The sequence below is a fragment of the Pezoporus wallicus genome, unplaced genomic scaffold, assembly GCF_028554395.1.
Source record: "Pezoporus wallicus isolate ANWC-B61680 ecotype Strahan unplaced genomic scaffold, APGP_CSIRO_Pwel_v1 scaffold_6885, whole genome shotgun sequence".
Classification (NCBI taxonomy): Eukaryota; Metazoa; Chordata; class Aves; order Psittaciformes; family Psittacidae; genus Pezoporus; species Pezoporus wallicus.
This window is the reverse complement of record NW_026638858.1, coordinates 590,081-605,597: the sequence shown is the minus strand read 5'-3', so window position 1 is coordinate 605,597 and position 15,517 is coordinate 590,081. Positions and strand designations below refer to the sequence as shown.

Here is a 15,517-nt window from a genome sequence, read left to right as displayed (position 1 = left end):
TATCTCTTTGGCTAGTTTGGGTCAGGTGTCCTGTCTCTGCTTCCTCCCGCGTTCTTGTGTCCCTCCTCACTGGCAGAGCATGAGACTGAAAAGCCCTTGATCAGGGTAAGCACTACTGAGCAACAACTAAAACGTCTGCAAACACATAAAACATTATCAATAACAGCATTGTTCTCAGACTAAAGCCAAATGGGAATGTGTGTCCCGACAGCACACTGCCCACCTACAGGGGTCAAGGAGCCCCACGTCATGCCTTAGGAGACGCAAAACCCAGTACCACATTTTACATGTATTAAGAGCAGGAGGAAACCACATTATGAAATGGTCCAATTCGTGTCTCCCCACCCAAAGCTCACATGTTGCCGCTGGGCTGGCTGCCCATGGATTGCGAAAAGGAGGTGCAAGAGTGGAAGGAGAATTTTTCCAAATGTGCACAAACTGGGCTTCTAAAGCCCTGAAAGGGTTCTCAGCTTTTCAACAGAGAAATGACATTTCTGACCATGATTTTCCTCAAGAATACCTTTCATCCTTCATGTGCACATAACTGGCATGTAGGAACATTCACCTCCAGATGTTGAAATTGGATTAAAATTAATAGCACAAGGATTTATAGATTGTTCCTTTCTGGATTATTTTTAATTCCCTGCAGCAGTAAATATAGGAAACTCCTTCTCTACTGATGCATAATTAGTTTATGTAGGTTAATAGTTTCTTTCATTGAACTGCTCCTCTCATGGTAACAGCATTTGTTTTATTTAACTACAGTAACAAGTCGCAGTGAAATCCCTATGGGTGTGTAGCTTGGTAAAATGGAATTGATCCAAAGAATTTCAGGCATTCGCTTTGCAGTGAAGGCAAAGTTCCTGAAGGCCTCCTCTTAAGCACTGCTTCTCTTTGGTTCAGGTGGGTTTAGGGATCTATTTTTAATTTTTAGTAACTTTCTCAAACCCAGAATACATTTGCACCCAAGAGATGTAAATGTCCGTATGGCAGAGACAAGACTCCAAGCAGTAACTGCAATACATGGTCCAGAAGGGGGCTGTGTGATGAGGAAGGCTGTGCTGACAGCCAGAGACATGTGACCTGCTGAAGCATTCAAAAGGAGATTTAGGCAGGAAAGTAGCAGAGGTGTTTGCACAGCATTAGGAGCAAACGCTTCCATATTGCCTACTGGACCCTGCGTAGCCACACAGGTGTTACTAGTGGCTGAACATTCCTTCACAGGCAGAGGCTGGGGGACCCCCTCTCACAGATGGTTAGATCATGTGTGGCAAGGGTCAGACTTCCTCAGCAAGGAGTGACTGGGATGATGTCCTTCAAACAGGCATTTGACAAGGATTGAGAACTCTGACGTTCTGTAAGGATGATTCCTCAGGGATGAAGAATTCTTTGGCTTTCTGGAGACTTTTGCTAATAGCAAAGTCACTCTCACCTGTTATTATTTGTTATTTATCTCTTGAATGTCAGTTTCTGGATAGCAGTTCTTATCCCATCTATTTATGTCAGAGGGATGCGGTTCTTTCCATGGAACTATCTGTTCTCTAGTATCAATTTACTTCCTTAATATAAAAGGTTTTCTAATCCCAACAAGTCTGTACATTTACATGTACAACAAGAAAAATTAAGGCAACCACTTTTCTTTCTATTTTGAGGAAGTTGTTACAGTCAGAAGACATGGCTTAATATGAGCCAGAGGATGTCAAAATGCTAATGCTGTTCTAACTTAGGGCCTATGTCTGAGATTCTTGAAGACCTTTTCCTGTAGCTTTTCCTCTAGAAAAGCATGGCCTAAAAGATGTTTACTTGTAGAACACTATAAAACACAAACCTGAGTTCAAACACACAAATAATTTGTCACAGAGACAGCCACTGAAAGTTGTGTGTAGTTTTATTTCAACATATCAAGCACAGGGTTCCCCTAACTGGGGAATATGACAAGGAATGTACTTAAAAATTTGGAAACATTTACATTGAAAGATAGCCCAGACTGGCACCACCACTAAGTATTTTAAGGCTGTATATATAGCAGTACTTACCACTTGGAACTACTTCAGGCCAGAAAAGAGAGGCTTAGTATTGTCCACAGTCTACAGAAAATATTGCAAATCTTTAAAAAATGGTGTAAAATAGGAAGACTATTAACAGAGTTGAAGAATGCAGTGGCAAAACCTTTCCTCCTTCCTGACCTTTGACAATAAATGTGCCTAAGACCAAACACACATACATCTACATCATTCCTATCCTTCTCACCTACCCTGGGGTAGTGGATTCTTCTCTACAATGCTAGTGTGTGATATTATAAAACAGCCAGATAGCAAATAGTAACAATAAGTGACCAGGTTTTATGAACAGGCGTGTCTGATGCTACACTTGATGGGCCTCATCTGGGACATCAGTCAGCTCTGTAAACAAACAAGGAGCTTTCATCAAAGACTTCCCATTTCCTAAAGAGGAATGGCTCTAGGAAATTGTGCATATTTACAGTTTCCGTGGAATGGGAAACAAAAAACATTCTGAGGTCCCATTCTGTGTGTGCTGACAAAACAGATCATGACTTAATATCCTGGGGGTGGATTGTTTTGGACCCAGTGTGCTCCCTCCCATAATCAAAGGCAGCCGGACAGGCACCATAGACATGGGTTCTTTACAGCTCCCCAGCTGCACTCTCTCACTCAAACAGCTATGACCCCAGCTGGCATGACCTTTCCAAAATGCTGCAGTGTTTACCATTTTGAAGGTACCAATACTGCTGGGTAATTATTAACTGCATCAAAAAATGACAAGACATAGAAAACAAATTGCACAATTAAAGCTACATTTGGCTTCAGCATTAAGGCCCATACAGGTTAAGAGGTCCTTGAAGATGTACATGTAAAAGGCAAAAATGACATAATCTGCAGGAACAAAGTTTTGCAGGTTCCTAGGTCCCTTTTTAACCTTGTTTTTCAACTTCTTACATCTGTGCCGCGTTGGTTCTAAAGTGCTTTGGTACCTCACTGGGCTTCTTGCACGAGTGACTCCCCTCCTGCAGCCAGTAATCATTATTGCTGCCAAACGTAGTGACTTTATTTGAAGACATAATTAATGAATAGTTGACACGTAAGAAAGATGCAGAGGAGAAACCAACAGCAAGAGTCTAGGAGGAAGCTTTCAGAAGAAACTTTCTTGTGGAAGGACTTTTTGTTCAGAGCACTGAGGTTTCTGGAAAAGAAAGCAGCATGTTTATTTGTGTGTCAGATGGAGGTGTGCAGCCACACCTGAGCTTCCACTCCAGGAAGGATCCCTGTACTTCAGAGACACCCTCATGGGTACAGCACTGCACCCCTCAGACTTTATGTCTTTTTGACAGAAAGATAAGTACTTGTGGCTCCTGCTGGATCAGGCAGAGCATGCTGGATGGCATGAGAAGATGTAAGGGCATGAGCCCCAAGAAATTTCTTCATGTGGGCCCCACTCACAAACCTATGCCCTAACTTTCCAAATACAAGGACTTGCCCTGGACACACCCAAGAGCAGCAGAGGAAATCTAAAGACATATCACCGATGGCTCTGGCATTCAGAAACAGCGGACCTCAAGTGATCCCACTCCAGTGAAGCCCCAGGAGGGCTGGGTAATAATCCTCATGCAGAGGGGAATCAGCAGGGGTCCCTGGAGCAGATGTAACACTGAATACCTTCCCTGCCCTCCCCACAGGAGTCTGAAGGGCAAAGCCCTTTGCCAGCAGTAGGTTAAGCAGGTGTCCTCACTGCTTTCCTCAGACAGCAACTAGCCATTTATACAAAAAGCAGGAATTCAGTGCTTTTCACCCATGGAGCCCAGTTTTCAGGCCACACACCTGCACCTCTGCAGCAAATGGAGCAAATTCATAACATACTTGATGAGAAGGGAGACCCCATGCTTTCCTGCCTGGCAGAGATTTATTTAGAGCCAGGACCTGGCCCAGCCCCTCCCAACTTCTGCAGCTGTTTTGCAGTTGGGAGTGCCAAGAGATGCTTAACATGCTGAGGAATGCTTTCTGCCCCATAAAGAGCCTTAGGAGGAAGAGAGTTCCTCACTATTTCAAGTAGTGGATGTGTTTGCCATTATGGTATGTTAACAGGTTACTGAAACACCCCTGCAGCTGATAATGTGGCAGTGGAGGAGTTAAATGCCACAAGCTGTTTTTAGCTCATTAAGATCATTGATTTGATAAATTGGTTACCTGTGTATGTCCTGTTGGGCTCTCTGTAGGGATAAGATGGCTGAATGAATTTCCTTCAGGTGATTAATTTCTTTCCCACACTGAGCGCACAGGCTTTCAAACCCTGTGACAAAATATTGAAGGACACTGCTTTGCATCACCAGCTCTGGTTCACCCAGCAAATGGTTTGGCTGTGATCAAACTGACAGAGGCAGGAGGGACACTTTCAGAAGTAAACACGGGGAGAAGGAGATATGGGACAGGATCTTCTACCCTGAAGACCCAAGTCAGTGGAACAGGTCCCGTGACACTGCTAAGGGCTTTTCTTCAGCTCTCAGAAAACAATTTTTGCAGCATGCTCCCTAGCTGAGCGGAGGAGAATGAAGTGCTCACACCTGCCTTCATCTCTGAAACATTCAAGGTCACCCCCAACAAAGGCTAAGAAAAGGGAATGAAAAACTAAGCCTGTTTCCTGTCTGTTGATTGGAATGTCAGTGTATTTTTCCAACATATTTGTGCCAGGAGCTGGGAAGCCCTTGTTGGCATTGATAGGGTAAGGCAGAAAGAGAAGCAGGAGGTACGAAGAGCAGAATATTTTCTGTGTTTGCATGTGGGCTATTGGGCCCATGGTATCAACAGGGTCAGGAAATGTCCTTGAGGAATTGAGGTTCTGAGGGAGCAACATTAAAGCCTGACCCAGTGATACCCAAATACTTGCCATCATCATCTGAGAGCTCCTGTACAGACTCTGGTGTCGAACAGCTGCTCTCTGTGTTCTGGCTATGGTTGGACGGCTGGTCGCTGCTTTTGCGGTGTCTGCAGTCTTTGCCAGACCTCTGGATAAAACGGGGATTAAAAGAGACTGGGTCACCGTCAAATTGAAGTAATGTTTGGTTTTAAACAACATAGTTTGGGGTGCTGGGACATATCTGTGAGATTGCAAAGTTTGATTGCTTTCTCAGCAACTCCTAGTAGTTGGACTCATGGCAGCTACTTAAAGGTATTTTATGCCCTGTACAGAAGCATTTTCTGAAATGATAACATCCCTATGACATCCCATCCAAATTATTTCTGTAGCTTTAACTGACACATACTAGCGATGAACTTTATAGTTTTTTTTTCTGAGTTGTACATCTACCAAACAGGTACATAACAGAAAGGACAAAAAGAATAAAAATATACAATAAAATTCCTGAGGAAGACTTTTCAGAAAGTGTCTGAAGTATTTAAATATCACAGAACTTTTATGCCCAACTTCTTGATGCACTTTGGAAAGTTTCTCCCTACTTCTCAGATGGGCAACCCCAAGCACATTGACTCAAACTTTTCACTGGAGGATCTGTAAAGCAGTTATGAACCTCAACTTTGCCACTGTTTCAGAGACATTCAGATTCAGGGTATTATAAAATAAGACTATGTACACAGTAAGATTAGAGTTCTTCAGTGTAATATGGGCTATGCAGTTCTGCATTTATGAAGTGTTTCATGAATGACATATATTACTCCAAAGATTAATGCAATGTTTAATGAACACTCATTTTTCATTAATGCAATGTTTAATCCCTGTTTAAGGGAAAGGATATAGAGAGGTTTCTTGTCTCATCTAAGAGAAAGTGATAAAGGCAGATAGCAAAGACCAAAAATGAAGTTGCAGGATCTCAGCTATGTACTCCAAAACATTGCTCACACCCTTGCTATGGGAAGTTTTCTGCTTTGGAAACACTGAACAGTGAAGTTCAGCTCAGTCATGTGTAAACCCAGTATGAGTCACTGTCACTAACATGGGTGGAAGAAAAATGCCAAAACAGATAGGATACATCAACCAAGAATCGTAATTATTTGGAGTTAACAATAGTATAATATTGCAGGTCTAGAGTCATAAACTATATTATCCCAAATTAAACCTTTCAGCCTATGCTGTGCTTACATGAAAATACTGCAGAAAAAGGCTGTGTATCTAAACAATCGTAAAGAATATTCTATTCCCTAAACCAGGCTTTTTACCTTGTGCCGTGTAATTTGATTGTTTATGCATGTTGTTTTGTGATTTGACATTCTTGTCGATAACTGTCTTTCCATTGTCTGAAGTATTCCATTCTTCTCAAATTGGGCAATGTCGTTCAAACGATCCCAAGGTCTTAAACTTTAGAGACCAAAGGAAAAAAAACATCAGAAAAGCAAGAATCCCATACCAGGTGTGTTATGAGCGATACACTAACTCTGCATTTATCAGGGCAGGCACCCATCTCTGACAGTAACCAGAGTTTCCACAGATGTAGTGTGAGGACTAACAGATACTTCCCCTTACATTCAGAGTTCTTAGCAATAAATGAGGGAGGTTCAGTCTCCAGAGGCCTCATCCTTTTTGCCAGAGGAGGAAAGACAGTTGTCAGCTCTGTCTGTACAGTGCAGAAAATCTCTGCAAAATGATTTCATGCTTGATTGCAGCAATAGGGATTTCTACCAATGGCATAGCAGATTTTCCATTGCCAAGCCCTCATTTCCAGCTATTCCCAATTAGTACCAGGAATATGTATCCTAATAGTGACATAGAACTCAGAAAGAGCAAGCCAGGGCATAGTTTGGGGAACGACAGGACTGGAATTGCAGGTCTGTAACCTTGCTATGCACCCCTGGGGAGCTCAAGAAGTGAGACCTGTTCACAACCCCACTCCACCACTCACTCCTCGTATTTGTAGCGCCATTCATTAGTCATGGCATCATGCCAGAAGAGCAGCGGCTTCCATTCTGTGCCGTTCTCTCTCCGCTCCCGGGCAGCATTCCTCTGCTCCTCTTCTAGCATGAATTTTTCTTGCGTTGCCCTGTTTTGATCACCTTTGTTTATTGCACTGGTAACGTGCTGCCAAAGCCTAGGAATAATCAGGGAATCATGTTAAAACACCTTAAAACCAACAATGCATTCTTCCAGCTCAACCCTTAGAGTTGGTGCTTTTCTGGTCTATTGATACTCCAGAGGAACTATAAATTAAAGGAACGTTATAAGAATGGCAACACTGAATGCTGTATACAATGATCTGATGAAGAACAGGGGAAGTTTCCCTTAGATAACATCACCTACATGTTCATTAAAATCTTCAGTGCTAAGATAGTTATACTCAATTCATTGAGGTCAGTGGCCTATTCAGAAGTGACTGATCTATAATGGAGAGTTTGTGATCTTCCTTGCCCTTTCAATCATTAATGTTTTGGAGACTTTGTATTAATATCTACCCTTGAAACATAGGCTTTTTATTTGAAGCTTAGAAGCACTGGAAAACAAATTCATGTGCACGGCTTGCAGCTGCACATGCAATGTTGTACTTCTGTACCAGGTTAGCAACCAGGTCTGTAGGAAGCTAATGCAGTCTGCAAGAAATGGAGATGTACTTGTGCTCACAAACTGCAAGCAGGAACACAGGCCTTCACTAGCACTTGTCTTCAGCTGCCAAAAGATACACCATCTGTTTACATGGTGTCTCACTAAGCCTCTGCCTAGAGGAGAGGATCTAGTTTTTACAAGAGAAAAAAAATCACTTTTTTTTTACTGTAGCCGAGTTGTGATAGGCATCTCCACAATTCCTCTAATCAGAGCATTCTAATCTTCATTTCAGACTGGAAGTACTTCCGAGATTAGCAACTAGCCCTCCCAAAACATTACCCAGTGGTTCAGCAGTTAGAATAGGCACTGGACATCAAGGCTGTTCCAGTATTCCCAGCTCCACAAAACATCAGTCCTCCATTTAGAAGATGAATAAATTATTCCATTTAATTTGGAGCTTGCTATGAAACTCTTAACTTCAAAAGCATACCAATGCTTTCATTATATTTCTGTCATCACTTGTTAACACAACACTTCCAAAAAAAAGCAGTCTCTTGGATAATTACCTAAAGACAGAGGAACACCTTCCTGTCCTTTATGACAAGTCACTCCCATTTTCCTGTGTATGGATCTTTTCTCCCAGAAACAAAGGCAGGAAACTCAGTCTAAAGTCAAAGTGATGGGGGTGGGGGAGGGAGGAGTGAAAATAACAGCCTGAAAAAATACAGTGATGGTGTAAAAAGACAATCCTAAGGAATGAGGTGGAGTAAAGAAGAACCTAAGAACCTTAGAGGGACATGCACAAAATCATTTGACAAGGGCAAATTACTCCATCAAGATCTGCGTGTGTCAGAGAAGGAGACCCTCTGTGGTGAGCTGCATAATGGTATGAGCATCAGAGACTCTTCAGCTCTTGTGAAGATGATAGGTGATTTTCAGCACTTCGGGGCAGACTAATCAATTCAGGTGGAACATAACCTGGATTAGATGGTAATTTATTCATGCAACTGTCAGCGTAATAAGGAGCTCAATGGAATGTCTGTTAGGGGTGCCTAGATATTTTCCATTTCCCTTCTTCCCCTGGATGCATGTATCATGACTGGTATCTGCTGTGGCAGAGGGATTTGGCTCTGGCAGTACTGTGGTAAATAGAGAAATGGAGATTCTCTGGACAGAAGACCAAGATGTCTCATCTCCTTTAAAAGAATCTTCTTAGAAGATTAATAGAGACACATGCTGCAGCCTGCTCTGCTCTGTGGCAACTGCGTGACTATAAGTTACAAATACAGACTTTATTGTCCATAATGTCCACTGCTGGCCAGGACAACCTAAATGTTCCTGTGTTTTTATTTTCGTGCAATCCCTTTCTTTACCCATAAAAAGGGGAATCTTCTTAGTGTGATTTAATGCAACACCAAAATTAGATGCCCACAGAGAAGTGGTCAATGTAATGCAGAGCCAGGCAGCAAACTGCTTGGGATGTTAGCTGGAACTCGCTAACCATATTGGTGAGATGGCAGTAGTTGGTTTGAAGCCAGTGCCATATGAAGTTGCTCTAGCTGTTCTTGCTCAAGAATTGGTCTGGGGACGCTCACTGCATCATGTAGTCATTCCTTCCATTTCCTAAGTATTGTGCCAGGACTATATTTATAGTTAATCTAGATTACCCTAAAAAAAAATGGTGCAGACTTCATTGGAGATCTCATCTGAGATTATGAGGCAGTGTTAAATATATTTTTAATTACATCATCTCATAAAATCCTGTTATGTAGTTCAAACTACTGCACTGCTCATGCCAGGGCTTTCCACATGATTTCTGCATCTCATTTAGGAACTTGTGATTGAAACAATCCTTAACAAGACATTCAACCTCAGACTGACATTTTGCCCTTCCATAAAATGTTCCAGCAGTTAGAAAGATTCTGTTTGTGATCTCTGAAGTCCAGGGAGGCTTGTTATTTTAGAAGATAAAATGTAGCCTCCACTATTTCTCAGCCGAGCTCCTTGGTTATTTCAGAGATATACTTCATGGAAATACCCCAGAGTTAATAAACTGGAGAAAAGGAAGTAAATGGGGTAATATGTGCAGGCAAAGCAGATCTCTGTCCTTCAAGGACTGTGCTGAGGAACTGGAACCTTCTGATCAGAGCCCCACTTCCAGCAGAGAAGCGGCAGCAAGATGTTCTTAGAGCTCCTTACCTCTCTGACTCAAAGTCAGTCTGCTCCTCAAACAGCACAATATGGCGCTTCAGTCTCTGCCTTCGTACTTCACTGGTTGGGTTCCAGAACATTTCCACATTCTCATTTTTCAACTCATTTATATGCACTTCCCCATCCTGAGAAGGAAAATTAAGTGAAAAGGTTAATGACAATCAGAAACACACAGCAGAAAATAATCCTGACAAATGGAAGCTGCTTCCTGATGATGATCAGGGAAACGGCTTGCTTAGAAGGCTTCTATCCTCCTCTACCCCATTAAATCTCACTGAACACTTCCTGAAAGTTTCTAAAATGAATGAGGCAAGGCATTCCTGTAAACACTAGCTGAATTAATCAGAAGAGAATTAGAAAGGGACCTGGTCCCTTCTGTTATTCTTGTCCCCAGACAAGGGTACCCAAAGAAGTCCTAAGATGCTCTTCTTTCCCCACTGTTCCTCCCAGGCACCAGCCAGCACATATGAACAAGACCCCCTAGCTCGTTTTCTAGTCTATCTTCTATTTCTCAATGCTGAAATTTCATACAGAGCCTACTGAAATACCATCATCTCTAGAAAGGAGAGCTAAAGCCAAGATACTCTTTCACATTATTTTTTCTTTTTTTTTTTTATTTTCAGTTTAGTGAAGTTTTTCTATTATTGTTCCCGGATGTTCATTTAGCACTTCAAAATGACCATGGGTCTTTTGTCCTTATTCCTTGCTAGTTTATTTGGTGACCAACTATTCAGCAGCACTTTTCTGGTGTGAGGTTAGCTAGACAATATTTTTGTGCCCCTGCTCAACTACGCTGCTTCCCAGCCTTGCTCTCAGAGGCAGAAATGCCCCAGAGCCAGACCAAGTAGTTTACAGAGCATATAGTGAACAGCACAATGCTGACTGTGAGTGGAATGAAAGAGGTGATTACAGCTGCTGAAACAGCATGTGCAACTGGTGCCATTCAGCTGCCTGGGCATGGTATGAGTATCATGCAAACCTTACTTATGTCATGGCTGTTGGCTTTACCTGTTGCTGCCTAATTTCTTTGCATCCCAGCTGCTGCATTACTTCCCCTGCCACAGTCCCTGATGCATGTCTCGAAGTCCACTTCCCACATCTTCAGCTGTGAAACTCCTTCAAACCTAAGGGACTCTCATCCCTCCTCAAAATCTTCCTCGGAACTTCCTCTGCAATGTCCTAAGGTGCTAGTTCCAGGACAGATCTCAGGTTCCCAAGAGACCCCAGCTATGGATAGGAGGCACCAGACAGGCGTTACCAGACTTCACTGTGTGCATCTCTAAGGGGTATACATAAAAGCCTTCAGCTGCTCCTTTGGTCCTGGAGCTGAGAATCATTGGGATTTGCTTCCCTTTTTTATTCAGGTGGGTTTTCAGGTCCTGAGGCAGAGAATTAGCCTTTCAGCTATGAGTGTTTTTGTCAGGAATTTCTCTCAGATCACAGATCAGCTGTCAGGAAACTGGATTGGACAGAGAAAAGCCTGCAGAGCTCAGGACGCCAGACCAATATTCTCAGTGGGGAGAAGCAGACAAACAAACAACATCCCTACCGCTGCTGCTGCACAGCAGCTATTTATCCACAGCATACAACTGCAGACAGCAGCTTATGGAGCCATCCTTTCAAAGCCATTTAATTTCTTTTATACATCATTCTAATTTTGTGCACCACAACCAATCAGCACAAAGAACAAGGGAGGAATAAATTACTTTCAGGCTGATAAAACCCAAACAAAGCAGACTGGAAGTTGAGCAGCACACAGCCCTGTGGCTTGGTGCCCCAGGGGAGCCACTGGATTACATGCTCTTGTGGGTGGTGTCCACAAGACCCACCACAGACAAGGTACTCAACAGCCCACCATAACTCAGAATTGCCAAGGCTTATCCTGCAGGAAAGTGAGGTCAGAATGGAAAAGCTACCCAGGCACAAGGAGAAAATCTCCTTGTATATGCCTAGAAAGGGCAAATCTCCAAATTTCAAAATGGTCATTAGCTTTTTATGTAAAAAGAAAGATTATCTTGGGAGGAGTTCAGTACCAAAGGCTACACTGTGGTTAGGACCTCATTGTAGAAAGGACTTTATCCAGGCACATTTCACCTGACCTACTTTAAATACCTCCTTTAGGATGACACAAATCTTGTCTCAGAAGTGGCAATTTCTATGGACTGGAAAGGGAGCACAGGTCAACTATAATGAAGATGAAGATGTCTAAATGTAGCTGAGATAAATACTGAAGTGTCCAGCCCAAAGCCAGGGCTCACTGCTTTTGCCTGGGTTACCAGGAGTTCCCAATCAACACTCTAGACCAGCTTCTTCATCATGCAACTTTATTCTTCCTGGATTTCAGCTTAAAGATGTTTTTGAGTGATTCACTTGTGGATGCTTGGTGTGCAAAGGTGTTAGCTGCTTTGCTGACTGGTCTGAACTGCCCATACAGATGGACCCTCACTTTGTCCTTTACCTCATGAACAGAAGAATAACTCTCTTCTATCATTAAGGCTTGGTGTGAAAATAATCCATTTAAAACCCTGTGAAATTCCTCCTTGATACTGCTGTAGCTGTGAAAGTATTGAATGCATCAAGGCAAAAGGAATGATTTTCACAGTCACACACAAGACACACTATGTCTCCTGCCATCAGGGCTTGTCCTGAGTCTGAGACCCTAATACAGAGCCACTGGCTCTGACGGAAACCCTCCTAACCATTCCCAGCTTTGGCCCAGGCTTTAGGAGTGCAAGTGTTACTAAGTGGGACTTTTAAAATATAAATGAGCTTGAGAGGTGTGGCTGGAAAGCTCTGCTCTCCCACAGTACCTGGGGATGTCAGGAAGAGGTAGGACACTGGCCATCTGCAGCTCCCATGCAGGGAGCCTGCCAGGGGCTGCTAGCCCTCACACACACCCTGCTGCCACACACACTTGAACTGCCAGCAACTTTGATCATTGCATGTTACCCAGTGTCCATTGAGACTCGCTAACACTTCTTCTCCTGATTTAATCTTCCCAGAGATCTGATTAATGCTTGCGCTGCCACTGAAGAAGGGCTGTCAGGGGAGAACAGAAATAGAAAATATGATTAGTCTAGTGACAAATAGAAGGAAGCCAAACACAGTGATGCAGCAGGAGGGGAGGAAAGTGCAACCTGCTTGATTTCCAGTATTTGTGCTAAAAGGCAGAAGGAATCCTAACATGGATTTTGACTGTCTAGCATTGTACCCTCCTCCTTTTGTTTACAATTTCAAAATCACTGTAGGAGCTGCAGGAAGAAAGATAAGCCTTTGGATGCATTAACATTCAGCACTGCAAGATCTTGCCTTCATTGCAGATACATTTATTGTCAGCTAGACATCGGGATAAGTGTTAGGTGGCCAAGCCCTCCTGGTTGTCTCAATCACACTACAGTTTGCACCCTTATACTTGCAGGCAATGTGAGCACTAATGCAGTTGGTGACATCTGCTTATGGAAAAGCAACAGCAGTGTGGCACTGCTGATGGCTGCATCTGTGTGAAGGTTCCAATGTGAAGAAGCTTTTGTCAGCAGCAAAAAACAAAAAGGGTATTTCCAGAGTCAGGGAAAAGATTCCCAGAACAATAGAAAGTTCCCCTCACCTCCTCCTGCCAAGCAAAGGAAACAGCAGTGATAGAGTGACCAGCTCTTCCATTCAGACCACACAACATTTTTTCAGACATTTTAGCAGTTACTTTCCAATAATGTTTGTGCAGAGGAACCTTTTTTTTTTTTTTTTAATAACAATATAAACCCAAATTTCCTAACACACCCATGGAAAAAAAAAATAACGAGTCTCTCAAGGATCAAGGTATCTAATCCAGCTGAGAATGGGTACATATCCAAATTAATAACAAAGTTATGAGGTTTACCTTTAACTTCTCCCAATTCTACTAAAAGAGGTGGCTAAGACCTATCCAAAGCCATGCACATAACTAAGCCAACAGGGACCTTTCTAGGTCATGCTGGGACTAAGTGTATTGTTTTCAAACCAGAAAAGAAGGGTCTGCATTTTAAGCCCTAAAGTGTTTGTAGGTTTGAGATGATACTGACTGAACTCAGGAAAATACTCCATTGGCCCCAACACATCAGGTCTGTGGGAAGAACAGGCTTTAAAGACAAGTATATGCAAATGTCAAGGAATGTACATGAGACAACAGTTCATTCTGTAAGGGCAAATAAACCCAGAAAATTATTATTGACCCAAGCAGAACACAGAAAACAGACGAAAGACTGAAAAACACTCCCCTAACTCCAGTAATCTCTCACATTTATGTTGGCTAAGGCTGCAGCTTTCAAGTCCTGCACATTCTCAGTTCTTCCGTCTTTTATTTTATGCCCAGGCAAGGAATTATTTGTTGGAACAGAAAAGAAATGGATGTTCCTTAAAAAGCAAGTTAACTGTACAATAAAAGTTACAGGTCATCACTCTTTTTTAATACACAGAACTAAAGGAATGCTTAAAGACATCTCCATTTTATCTGCATACCATAGATTTCACCAGGTTTTCTAGGGGAGGGAACAGCTTCTTGATCAAGTCAGTACAAGGCAATCACAGTGTAGCTTGTCAGTGTGATAGCCACATAAAATTAACTGCCTGAAAATGGGTTTTTATCCCATCATCAAGGCAAGGTGCTGTAGTCTTTAGAAACGCAAGGTACATTTCATTACCTGCAAGGTAAGAGTATGTATGCTATGGCTATTGGAGAGCAACACTGAAGAGCCATATCCTAAGTTTCCTCAAAGTGGTTCATATTTTGCAAGCAAAAGTAATTGCACCTTCCTAAACACAAGCCACGCTGTCATTGCCAAACATTCAGAACAGAGTTTGGCCAGTAGTCAGCTGGCTGGTAGTGAAGAAGTAAAACTTGGGCTTCCTGGGTTCTAATCAGTTGTGCTAGGCAAAACTGACCGCAGGATGATGCCTCCTATCTGGTACGCCACCGCATGGTGCATGCATACATTGCTGGTACATAACTGATGTGTATGATTAAACCTTGCCTGGAGTGCATGGGCAAGCCTGAGACACACTCAAAATTGGGGCTAGCATGTCTCTTACCTTTAGCTTGAATTCCAGTTCTGCTCTGTGGTTAGTTTTCTCACAGTCGATGGTAACTTTCCCTCCAAGCTCCATTGTCATGGTACCATATAAAAGTCCTGACAGGGAAGAATGAGATGTAAGAGAGGCTCTAATGTAAGCAATCTGCTTTCTCAACTCACAGTGGCTCTCACTGACATGCTGAAAAGACAGAAACCAACTTTTCTAGGAAATGTCTCTTTACTACAAGCATGAAGAATCCTCCCCCAAGTCCATATTCTCCATATATTACACCAGCTAGGAAGTAGCTTGACTCGCAGGTGCTGATAATGCATCTGTGGTAAGCTGAAAGTGGGAAAGCAAAAATAAGGAAAGTTGTGCCCAGCCACTTCAATTATACTAGTGTTTAAACAGATCCAGTTGCTTCCCACAAGGTGGATGGGGCAGGGAGGAGCTGTAATGGGATTCAGAAGAATCTGGGAGACTAGCAGTCATGTAGGGGACTCCTTTTTACATATGCTTACCATCTTCTCAAATGGTTATTTCCAGTACAAAAAAAAAGGCAAGAAAAAGATTTGTGCACACGACTAGTTCACAGAGGGAGTGATTTAAAGAAGCCACTGTTTTCAGTTAGTTAGCACCTCCACAAATATTAATTTAGAGGTTAACATGCCAAAATAAAAACTACTCAAAAACTGAAATTGGATCAAAGTGCTCAGGGAGTGATTTTGTCACTGTGGTTGAAATGCCATCAGCACTTCCTAAG

At 42.6% G+C, this 15,517-nt stretch overlaps 1 protein-coding gene across 8 annotated transcripts in view; it reads right to left on the bottom strand.

Annotated features, from left to right (window-relative positions):
* Nucleotides 1–1,870: 1,870 nt before the first annotated feature.
* OSBPL5 (oxysterol binding protein like 5) overlaps nt 1,871–15,517 on the bottom strand; it is a 177,017-nt gene continuing 163,370 nt past the window's right edge. For all 8 annotated transcript variants that reach the window (XM_057412772.1, XM_057412771.1, XM_057412778.1 and 5 more), the window contains 8 exons: nt 14,773–14,870; nt 12,661–12,750; nt 9,700–9,836; nt 6,866–7,051; nt 6,186–6,324; nt 4,900–5,017; nt 4,203–4,305; nt 1,871–3,201 (listed from right to left, as the gene is read on the bottom strand). In XM_057412772.1, the coding sequence (XP_057268755.1) occupies nt 3,066–3,201; nt 4,203–4,305; nt 4,900–5,017; nt 6,186–6,324; nt 6,866–7,051; nt 9,700–9,836; nt 12,661–12,750; nt 14,773–14,870 (1,007 nt within the window). In that variant the 3' untranslated portion in view covers nt 1,871–3,065. The remainder of the gene's footprint in view (nt 3,202–4,202; nt 4,306–4,899; nt 5,018–6,185; nt 6,325–6,865; nt 7,052–9,699; nt 9,837–12,660; nt 12,751–14,772; nt 14,871–15,517) is intronic.